The sequence below is a fragment of the Solea senegalensis genome, linkage group LG1 (genome assembly GCF_019176455.1).
Source record: "Solea senegalensis isolate Sse05_10M linkage group LG1, IFAPA_SoseM_1, whole genome shotgun sequence".
Classification (NCBI taxonomy): domain Eukaryota; kingdom Metazoa; phylum Chordata; class Actinopteri; order Pleuronectiformes; family Soleidae; genus Solea; species Solea senegalensis.
Genome location: NC_058021.1, coordinates 20,506,578 through 20,518,449, shown reverse-complemented (window position 1 = coordinate 20,518,449; position 11,872 = coordinate 20,506,578). Strand labels below are relative to the sequence as shown.

The following is an 11,872-nucleotide window of genomic DNA, read 5'->3' as shown; positions in this document are numbered from 1 at the left end:
ATTTAAATATCTATCTATCTATCTATCTATCTATCTATCTATCTATCTATCTATATATATATATATATATATATATATATATATATATATATATATATATATATATATATATATATATATACATATATATGAATAACTAAACAGAGAAATAGAGACGTTCCATCCACTTTTATTTATTATTCTTTTATTGAATTCTTGAATACGTCAGAAACATAATTAATAAAAATAATTAATAAACATAATTGTGATGATGTGCAGCTCAAGCGAGGAAGAAAACAAACATCAGTTACAGAACAAATAATTATGTTTAAAACGGTATTAAACATAAAAATATAAAATGCTTTGTTTGGCAGCAGTGGACTCATGCAGCTGAGAACAATAACCGTCCACCACGTCCACAGAGGAAGGAAGTTTGACACCTTGTTTATCCACATGTGACACAAACACATCTTCGTCTTCTTCATCTTCATCACTCTTTAATGTCTGCTGCTCTGAGTCGATCATCGCGTCGATCAGATCATAAACTTCAGGCTCGTGACACACAGTTGCATTTTGAAGATCCCAAACTGATGGCTGTAAAACAAATTTTATCTTTACATACTTCAGTGTTCACATTTATTATATGTATATGTATCATATATGTGTGTATATATATATATATATATATATATACATATATATATATATACATATACACAGTTGAAACCAGAAGTTTACATACACTATATAAAAAGACACATGCTTTTTTTCTCACTGTCTGACATGAAATCAGATTTGGGAAAGCCCAAATGAAGATGTCATGTCTTTGGAAGCTTCTGATTATTTATTTATTTATTTATTGACAACAAGCCAGTGTGCCAGTCAAATAACTGATTTTTTTTCATAACCTGATCAGAAAAATCTCAAGTCATTTTTAAATTACCATCCTCAGCAAAGAAGTAGTAATCCAGTGGTGCAGAAAGTGTTCTGTAGCAGAGACGGCACCAGTAGAAAGTGGCTGACGTACTGTCCAGAGCGTCATATGCTGTATTGTTTCATCTGCATGGCATTCGGTAAGAGAACTGATAGCAGTCTGTATATCAGTGGAATGTGGAGCATGAGAGAAGCAGCACACACAGAAACTGTGCTGAAGTTTAACTCTTGAAATCTCTGCTGATATCAGCAGTGTGTTTGGTGGCAGTCAGATGTCGTCGCACAGAGAGCAGGTCAGAAAGAGACGGCAGGTTTTGGAGTGCATCATAGATGTCATCAAGGTTCTTGGGAAGAGGGGGCATGCATACAGGAGGTCACAAAATGAGGCAGCATATATGCTGGAAGACCACACATTTGATCATGATAATTTCTTAGAACTCATATTTTTACTGGGGAAGTATGATTTCTGTTTAAAAGAGCACCTGGACAGCTGCATTGAGAACAGCAAAAAGTTGCATTTGTCTGGTGGCACAAGAGGCAGAGGATCCCTTGTAACTATACTATACTATACTAACTATTATAATTATGAGGTATGTCACTCATGTTGTTCATGAGAAGAAGTGCAGTTCATCCACTGTGGACATGCTGTCAGAAGTTCTGGACAAAATGGGCCTCAGCAAGACCATGTGGATTGGAAATGCGACTGATGGGGCATCAAACATGCAAGGCCAATACAAAGGATTCTCCTCACTGTTGTCTGTACAATCTCCAAACCAGGTGCATGTATGGTGCTATGCACCATTGATATGCTAGTCATATCAATGGATGAATGTGTGGGAAGAGAGTCTTGCTCCTATTGGCGAGACATGCTGGTGGGCCAAGCATGAGGCCCTGAAGAAGGTGTTTGGCTCCTTTGGAAAGCCGGAAGATGGTCTGTACGTTGATGTGCTGTTGACATTATCAGTTACACAGAAACAGGCAACAGTGAAACCATGTATCCGTGTCATGGCCAGAGGATATACAGAGTCATTGCTCAAGTATGAGACAAATCTTCCTGCACATATTTGAACATACTTCTCCATTGTCTAAATACCTTCAGATGGCAGGATTGGACATCCTCTCTGCTCACCGAATGGTGGCATCGACACAGGATACGCTGAAAAGCTTGGGAAGAGATTTTGAATCTGTAAAGAAAGCAGCAGACACATTTGATAACTGGACAAACACAGAAATCCAAGAGAGAGATGACACGGACATTGAAGTGGAGGCCACACTGCCACAAAAGAGGAGGAGGAAGAAGAACGTTTTGCCTGGAGAGATGGCTCAGGATGAGACCCTGGATGATGCAGAAAAATCCGATGAGGTGAATGTGCATAACCGGATCATGGACCCAGCAATTGAAGGCATTCATAGGCGTTTTTTAACACACAGCAATCTATATGCTGACTTGGAATGTCTGGATCCCAGAAACTTCCCTCAGCTCTGCACCAGTCTGCCCTTCAAGACTTAAGCAAGGGCTTGCAAGGATTTGACAGCAGGGCAACCAAGGAAAATATGCAGGCTGAGTTGAAAAGCTTTGCACTCCAGTGGAACAGGCTGAAGGCATCCCCATTGGCAGAGTACAAGGCAAGAAGCGTATAAGATGGATCAGGTGGTGAGGAGGACAACACAGAGGTTGAGATAACTCCCATAAGCTGTTACTCCTGCAAATAATGCCCTATGTGCTGCTACCAGATACTTCACCGTTTCAACATGCTGACAGATGCATACCCTGTCCTAGGCCTTGCTTAGAAATACCTGCTTACATTATCCTTCGCGCAAGTGGCTTGTGAGCGCACAGTTTCAATTTTGAAGTTTCTTAAAAACAGACTCAGAAGCACCCGCTCATCTGATAAATTGGAGGCATTTATGTTGATGGCCACAGAGAAAGACGTTGTCATGGCCTTGGACTCTGACTCTGTGAGAAGAGAAGAGTGAGCTGCTTAAAAAGCTGCTCCACTGATAAGGCGAGAAATATTTAATATTATTGTTATTATCACACATCACACAAAATGGATGTAGTAATTCATTATTTGTCATTTTAATGATGCTTTTAGAAGTTTTATTGTGCTTCTGTGTTGATCCTTAATGGTGTGATCATGTCCACTAAATTATCAATTATTTTCCATTACAGGTTGTTCTGATATATTTGAGGAGTAGTTCTCCCTCTGTTCTATATGTGGACTTGTTCTCTCATTTGGGACCACTGTTAGAATTTGGTAAGTTTATCATGTATTTTTTAATGCTATATAAATTCATACTTCATAATTATAAGAAACGCACATCCAAAAAGTTTTCAACTCTAGGTGCAGGACACAGGAAAAGGTTTTCTTTATTTTTCAGAATTGATAATGTATCCATGTCCCTCTCAGGTTGACCACTTGACATGTGAGAGCTTGAGGAGTTGTTCCCCCTCCGTCCATGTTTGAGGACTGGCTCTCTCTCTGCCTCCACTGCACCAATGTTTGGCTGTTGAGTCTCCTCTAGTATGGTGAGTTTATCATCTTTAATATTTTATGAAATCATACTAAATTTGTTTTTCATTTACAAAGTCACAGACTAAAAACAGAAAGGGTAGCATGAGGGTTCTTCCTGTTAGTCTCGTCCCACCACTAGTCATGACACTATAATGAATAAAGACTGATTGATTGATTGTTATAGCTGTCAATTTTAGTCCTTGAGTTCATAGTTACATGCTTTATTCGTTAACTGCTATCAAGGAATATAACTCTCCTTTGTAGTATGCACGAGAGGAGATGCTGCGAGATGTGTGGACTTCTATGTAGTGTCTGCTGATAATGTCACTACAATATATTACGGCCTCCTTTTAAAGAGGAAGCATGGCTCGCAGGAGACCGAACACAAGGGACGCCACAACGAAGTCTCACCAAAAAATGTAAATTTATTTAACAAAGGTTGTCACTGAGACAAAAATAGGTAACGAAGGAGGTCCCGGCAAAAATAATAACAAGCAGGTAGTGTCTGGGCCAACCCAGCAATGGGCCGTAGGACCCAGCACATCCCTAAAAGAAAAACAGATGCTTTGAAATCAAACCCCGAAAACAGGACTGCCGGTAACCTCCAACAAAATAAAACTTAGTTTACAGCGGATCTCAATCATCTACAGGGGAGGACGAGAAGGGAGCTGCTGGCTGCACATTCTGTCTTTATTTCCTTAGGTAGACCAAACAGAGAGAGGAACTTCAGCAATGCTTTGACTACAGGCTGTGAATTTACGTAAGGGTAAAACCGAGTCACAGCGCACATGATGGTCAAGAGGAATTTATTCCCGGCCTTAGTGCGAGGAAATGGACCCACACAATCTATCAAGACACGCTGAAAGGGCTCACCCACCACTGGAAGTGGATAAAGCGGATATGGAGGTATGAGTTGGTTCGGTTTGGCACGTGTTACAATGATGTCTAACGTCACGCTTTAACCCTGGCCAGAAGAAACAACGCAGGAAACTATTGTACGTTTTATTTATACCCAAGTGGCCAGCAAGTGGATTATCATGAGCCAATTTCAGAACATTCGATCGACATGTGGCAGGGATAACAACCTGCTCAACAACACTCCAGTCGTCACTAGCGGACGTGTACGGTGGTGTCCATTTACGCACAAGCACACCGTCATTTAAATAATTTCTTCAGTGTCCATTAAAGTATCAAAAAGCGGTATTAAACACTGGTCGTTCTTCTGCTCAGTAATAAGCTGTTGACGTGACATACAGTACATATCTTTGATTTTTCCTGATCAGGACACGCGCTTGGAGACAGTGGAGCTGGGGGTGACTGCTGTGAATCAAGGTCGACCATGAAGCTCCCAACTCTACTTCTCCTATCGTGTCAGACTCATATCTTGGACTTAGCTTATCTGGCCAGACAGTGAGAGGAACCGGAGTGACTAAGGGATTCAAGAGTACTTTACCGCCAGCCATTTCCTAATATGAAATGCATGCCTTTAATGGGAGGTTGAGAAGTAACTCCAACACCGACATTCCCCTTAACCAGCCCCGAATCAAGGTAAATAGAATGCAAATTTATGCGAAACAGGTGTTTATCGTATGTCCACGTTTTTTACAGTACGGGTCTATCCTTAACGATTCCACGTGTGTCATTTTCTTTTGACGCAGAATCAGTGCCAGCCCTAGGAGGCATTGAAGGTTTACTCACCGGTACACTGTGTTCGGAGGATGAATGAGAGTGATCAAAGGATGCAAGACCTAAAACACCAGCAAGTCTCAAAACGCCGGCAAGACCCAAAACGCCGGCAAGACCTAAAACACCAGCAAGACCCAAAAGCAAGACCTAAACACCCCAAAACGCCGGGTAAGACCTAAACAAGCAAAAAAGACCTAAAACACCGCAAGTCTGCAAGACCCAAAACGCCAAGACCTAAAACACCGAAAAAAAGTCTCAAAACGCTGCAAGACCTAAACACCAAGACACGGCAAGACCTAAAACGGCTCAAAACGCAAGACCTAAAACACAAGTCTGACCTAAAACAAGACCTAAAACACCAGAAAGTCTCAAAACGCCGGCAAGACCTAAAACACCGGCAAGACCTAAAACACCAGCAAGACATGACGTTTTTTACAGTACGGGTCTATCCTTAATGATTCCACGTGTGTCATTTTCTTTTGACGCAGAATCAGTGCCAGCCCTAGGAGGCATTGAAGGTTTACTCACCGGTACACTGTGTTCGGAGGATGAATGAGAGTGATCAAAGGATGCAAGACCTAAAACACCAGCAAGTCTCAAAACACCGGCAAGACCCAAAACGCCGGCAAGACCTAAAACGCCGGCAAGACCTAAAACACCAGCAAGTCTCAAAACGCAGGCAAGACCCAAAACGCCGGCAAGACCTAAAACACAATCAAGTATCAAAACGGCAGCAAGTCTCAAAACATTTGCATTTGCCCCTCTCGGCCGACAGAAACGGAGGCAGAAATGAAGTCTTTTAACCAAACAAAAGTTGAACTTTTGGAAGGTGAGCGCCCGTTACATCTGGTGTAAAAGTAACATTTCATAAGAATAGTCAAACATGGTGGTGGTAGTGTTCTGCAGCAGGACAATGATCCAAAACACACCAGCAAGTCCACGTCTGAATGTTGTTGTTGGTCATGCAGGTTTGGATCGTTTATTTTCACTTAATAAATAAAATCATCACTTAAAAACTGCATCTTTGTCTAATATTTACATTTGTTTGATCATGTGAAACATTTACATGGGAGATCTGTTAGTACTGTGTGGACTGGACATGTATTAAATATGTGTTTATACAGAACTGATTTATTGTTCATTTCAAATATATATAAAGTTTGTCAACTACGTTCTTATTTTAGTCAAACTGAAACGTGTGTTTGTTCCTCACCAGTGACGGCGGATGTGGATCTTTCTGGAAATAAGTTTGACAGAAGTCACAGTGGACGACGACGGACAAGACGGCGGACAAGAGGACGGACATGAGGACTATGGTCACTGTCACTGTGGTCACTATTCTCCACGCAGGACCTGTGAAGGTCAATGCAGATCAGTGAAGGTTGGTGACAGTCAGTGACGGTTGGTAAAGGTCAGTGAAGTTCGGTGAAGGTCGTGAAGGTCGGTGACGGTCGGTGATGGTCAGTGACAATCAGTGAAGGTCAATGAAGGTCAGTGAAGGTCAGTGACGGTCAGTGAAGGTCAGTGAAGGTCGGTGGCGGTCAGTGGCGGTCAGTGAAGGTGGTCGGTCAGTGACGGTCAGTGACAGTCAGTGAAGGTCGGTGAAGGTCAGTGACAGTCAGTGAAGGTCATTTTAGAAATCGTTGATGCTAACCTGAACCTGGGATGATGTCACAGTGAGTGTCAGTGCTGTTGCTCTGGAACTGATTCTCCAGGATGAGCCGCGCTCGCACGCAGTACTTCACTCCTTCCTGCAAGGCAGCGATGTTCAGTCCCGCCTGCCCAGCTGCTACTGAGTAAACGTCAGCCTGGAGAGAGTGAGAGACTTCTGAAGTCCGATTGTTTATATGAATGCAGTTACAAAAAGGAAAAAAGGAAGGAAGGAAGATGTGACAGATAAGAACAAAAGAGCAAAAACAGGAAGTGAACTCTGACCTTCAGCTCGTTGCCTGACCTCCACACTGTCACCCTGATGATGGCAGAGGGAGGGACTTTGTCAAAAGAAACCTGAAGGGTGTCGCCCACGGCAGACACCTTCATGTCCGGCACTGTCAGGACACCTGGAGGACAAAAAGGTTTGTCCTTTAACACTTTAATGTTATTTGAGTAGTTATTCCTACAAAATAAAATGCATGTTTTTATGTTATTCTTCATTTTAGAAGTTATTCCTACAAAATAAAATACATGCTTTTATGTTATCTGTCATTTTAGCAAGTACCATTTTAGCAAGTTGGAGTTGTTCCTACAAAATACACATTTTTGTGTTATCTGTCATTTTAGTAGTTATTCTTACAAAATAAAATACACTTTTTTATTTTATCTTTCATTTTAGGAGTTATTCCTACAAAATAAATACATTTTTTATTTTAACTTTCATGTTAATAGTTATTCCTACTAAGTAAAATACACTTTTTTATTTTACCTTTCATGTTAGTAGTTATTCCTACAAAATAAAACACACTTCTTTATGTTATATCGTTTTAGTAGTTATTCCTACAAAATAAAATACACTTTTTTATGTTATCTGTAATTTTATTAGTTATTCCTACTAAATAAAATACACTTCTTTATTTTATCTTTCATGCTAGTAGTTATTCCCACAAAATAAAATACACTTTTTTATGTTATCTGTCATGTTAGTAGTTATTCCTACTAAATAAAATACACTTTTTTATGTTATCTGTCATTTTAGGAGTTATTCCTACAAAATAAAATACTCTTATTTATGCTATCTGTCATTTTAGTAGTTATTCCTACTAAATAAAATACTCTTATTTATGTTATCTGTCATTTTAGGAGTTATTCCTACTAAATAAAATACACTATTTTATTTTATCTTTCATGCTAGTAGTTATTCCTACAAAATAAAATACACTTTTTTATGTTATCTGTCATGTTAGTAGTTATTCCTACTAAATAAAATACACTTTTTTTATGTTATCTGTCATTTTAGGAGTTATTCCTACAAAATAAAATACTCTTATTTATGTTATCTGTCATTTTAGTAGTTATTCCTACTAAATACAATACACTTTTTTATGTTATCTGTCATGTTAGTAGTTATTCCTACAAAATAAAATACTCTTATTTATGTTATCTGTCATTTTAGTAGTCATTCCTACAAAATAAAATACACTCTTTCATTTGAGCAGTTATTGCTAGGTTTGTTGTCTCCTGATTGGATAGAGTTCAGAACACAGATCACTTACTGTTTTTGCGGTTGAACGGTGGAGAGAGCACCGCCCATGTGGACAACTGTGACCCACACTTCGCTCTGACGCGGACGCTGTAGTCGGAGTCAGAGCCCAGGTCCAGGGTCAGGTCGCAGTGACTGCGAGGGATCAGCTGACACTCGGCGGCGTCGACCCAACTGTCGTTAAGAACTGTCAACTCAAACTCCCTGACACGCACAGACGCACGCACACACACACATACATACAAACTCCATCAGCTGCAATAAAGACACTATTGGGAGTTAATTTACTGAGATAAGCAGTAGGTGGCGCCAAAGTCTGTGTCACCATATAGGGATCACTGCCAGTAACAACTATTTAATTCTTTGATCATTTCCTCAATTCATTTAATACATTTTTTGTCCAGAAGATGTCGAAAAATGTTGCTCAGCCGTGGAAATGATGATGATCCATAAAACAAGTAGAAAATATTCACATTTAAGAAGCTGAAAAATAACAGAAAGTAGAAAATATTCACATTTAAGAAGCTGAAAAATGACAGAAAGTAGAAAATATTCACATTTTCTCAGATTAAGAAGCTGAACAGGATTTTGTGACTGATTGAATGAATAATAGTCGTGTAGAAATTGATTAAATCTTTCTTGTAAATAACTCAAACAAAACAAATTGAAAGTAAACACAGTGACTTCCTATGATGTTTATTTACAGCAGTGATTGACAGGTGCAGAACAGACACACCTGCCCATCATCATAATCATCATCATTAAACACCTGTGGAACGACTTCACTCATTCATCACAGTCATTACTTCATATTTGATGAATGACTGTGTGTGTGTGTGTGTGTGTGTGACTCACCCCTGGAACTGCACAGAGTACAGAGCTGAAGTTTTGCATGAAACCTGAAGGGGGCGCCACCTCAGGATGTGTCTCATGTCAACAGACTCCACAGAGACTGAGGCGGGAGGAGGCAGCAGCGTCCTGACCCCAGCTGGTGAACAGAGGAACTGACGGTTTTAACTGAAAACAACTGAAAATGTGACCTGGACATGACATGATGCTCCGCCTACTGCTGGTCTCCACAGAAACACACTTTAGTGCAGTGGTTCTCAAACTTTTTTTGTTGGGCCCCCTTTGAAGAAAAAAATTCTCAGGGCCCCGATCTCACGAAATTGTAACAATGTGTCAACTATAATATTATTGAATCAATATTAGAAGAAACGTTTCACTTTTCTTTCAATAATTTGTTGTGCAAATAACATTTTTGCTTTAGTAATACAAATAACCTCAATATTGCTTCATGAGAAAGCAATTTTCAAATAAAAATAGGAAATGTGCCATTATAACTATAATAGTGTCATTTTATAAACAATAAATACATTTGGATAACAAAGAATACTTTACCAATATCAATCATTTGCTGTGCAAATAACATTTTTTTGTTTTAGCAATACAAATGCTGTCCTCTGCCAATGTTTTGAGACACAACACACATTTGGTCTTTGGTGGCATTTTCTTGTCTTGGGTTTTGGTCGTGGTGACTCATTGTTCCGTTCGGCTAACGTTGGCTTGTTGTTAGTTTACGAAACATTGCACACTTTTCTTTTTGCCCCTGCCAGAAACCTCTCTATTATCCAAATCTTGTCACCAGTGTAGATTTTGTTGTGGTACGTCACTTAAATGAGTCTGGGTCACATCGAGACCAAAAGTTCCGCCCGCTAAACTTCAGTTAGCAGAACTCGCGCACCACCTGGGAAGTCTCCACGCCCCACAAGGGGGGCCCGCCCCACAGTGTGAGTGAGTATGTGAGTGTGAGTGAGTGAGTGAGTGCGTGTGTGTGTGTGTGTGTGTGTGTGTGTGTGAGTGAGTGTGTGAATGAATGAGGTGTGTGTGTGTGTGAGAGAGTATGTGAGTGAGTGAGTGAGTGTGTGTGTGAATGAGTGAGTGTGAGAGGTGAGTGTGGTGCGTGTGAGTGTGTGAGTGTGTGAGTGAATGAGTGCGTGAGTGTGTGTGTGTGTGTGTGTGTGTGTGGTGAGTGAGTGTGTGAATGAATGAGTGTGTGTGTGTGAGTGAGAGAGTATGTGAGTGAGTGAGTGAGTGTGTGTGTGAATGAGTGAGTGTGAGTGTGAGAGTGAGGTGTGGTGAGAGCGTGTGTGTGAGTGTGAGTGTGTGAGTGTGTGAGTGTGTGAGTGTGTGAGTGAATGAGTGCGTGAATGTGTGAGTGTGAACTCACCACAGTCGAGCAGCAGGATCATGATGATGATCATCACCAGACTCTTAGTCCACATCAGGGTCATTACCAGGACTAGACCTGGGTGAAGATCCGCTCCATCATGTCTAAAACCCAGCCGGTCTGCTGCGCAGGAGCAGGTCCAGGGTTTGATCTGAATCCTGAAAACACGTCTGCTGGTCTTCACTCACTGCACAAGTCTGGATCCTTTAAAACCTGGACTTGACTCTCAGCTGAAGATCTACATGTGTTCTGACGCTGAGAGTCACTGTGTGTGTGTGTGTGTGTGTGTGTGCTCAGGCTGTACAGCCGGTCTGACTCGTTGTCACAAACTTCGGGCGTCACCTGTCAACTCTAAATTACAACAACCTCAAACTCATCACACCTGACGAGAGTGGAGAGTGAAAAACAGACTTAGTGAGAACATCTCTGACAGAGGAGACGTGTGTAATGAAGTCTGTACTTCAGATTAACTTTCTACGATCACACTTTATGTCACATGATCACGTCTTTATCTCACTGTTAGACAGGAAACTGAAGTTTGTAAACCACTCACTCTCCCACACCAAAGTCCAGAGAGAAAACCAGTGATTTTAGCTGCTGGTCCTCTGATGCCTCGTGTGGTCACTTTACGTCACTGAGGTCAATCTGAACAAAGGATTTCAATCACTGAAGTGACAAAATAAGACATTTGAACTTAGTGATGGAGGCAGCAGAGGACCAGCAGCTCCTGTGTCCCCGCAGCTAAAATCACTGATTTTCTCTCTGGACTTTGGTGTGAGAGAGTGAGTGGTTTACAAACTTCTGTTTCCTGTTGGACGTGAAAATGTTCTTAAAGACATTGTGAACTCAAAGGTCAAGTATGTGTTTTTAGTGACATCTAATGGTGAGCCTGTGAATTGCGACAAACCTCCCCATCACTGAGCTACGGTGGCCTTCATGTACCAGAGATGATGTCATCGCTAACAAGATCGAGTTGAGGCGCCTGTCAGCAGATGAGGTTTGGGTTCATGTGGACGGAGTTTTGTCAGTTCTTGTTGCTAAAACTAAAGCAGTGTTTACCAGAGTCTGCGTGGAGAATGATTCTGGATTTGTGTGTAAATAAATTTCTGATGACGCCTTTAAAAGTGGATAAAAAGTCTTATTGTGAGACTCTGATGGTGATTATACTCGTCTCCAAACACACTCATGTTAGTGAATTCACTTTCTCTTTTAGTCCGGTGTAGATTTTATCAGCTGAGTCTTTTTGAAGCGTGCGTTTGTGTTTGAGGCCGGCTCTCGGGCAAACACCTCATTTATTTTCCTGCAGGGGTTTATTTCACTTTGTGTACATCA

At 40.8% G+C, this 11,872-nt stretch overlaps 1 protein-coding gene and 1 long non-coding RNA gene across 4 annotated transcripts; one reads left to right on the top strand and one right to left on the bottom strand.

Annotated features, from left to right (window-relative positions):
* Positions 1-167: 167 nt before the first annotated feature.
* Positions 168-11,074, bottom strand: crfb16 (cytokine receptor family member B16). Of its 3 annotated transcripts, XM_044026904.1 has the most exons (8): positions 10,541-11,074; positions 9,166-9,298; positions 8,324-8,514; positions 7,050-7,174; positions 6,769-6,922; positions 6,328-6,467; positions 2,006-2,096; positions 388-573 (listed from the first exon to the last, which is right to left on the bottom strand). In XM_044026904.1, exons 1-8 carry the CDS (start codon positions 10,602-10,604, stop codon positions 527-529), a joined length of 945 nt encoding a protein of 314 aa, XP_043882839.1. In that variant the 5' UTR covers positions 10,605-11,074; the 3' UTR covers positions 388-526. The 3 variants fall into 3 exon arrangements, with proteins under 3 accessions (XP_043882833.1, XP_043882839.1, XP_043882848.1); XM_044026898.1 differs by lacking the exon at positions 2,006-2,096 and having other exon boundaries at positions 168-573; XM_044026913.1 differs by lacking the exons at positions 2,006-2,096; positions 6,328-6,467.
* Positions 2,095-6,394, top strand: LOC122770089. The gene is made up of 3 exons (XR_006360495.1): positions 2,095-3,170; positions 3,324-3,442; positions 6,331-6,394. It is a non-coding gene; the product is annotated as an uncharacterized LOC122770089 (long non-coding RNA).
* Positions 11,075-11,872: the final 798 nt, after the last annotated feature.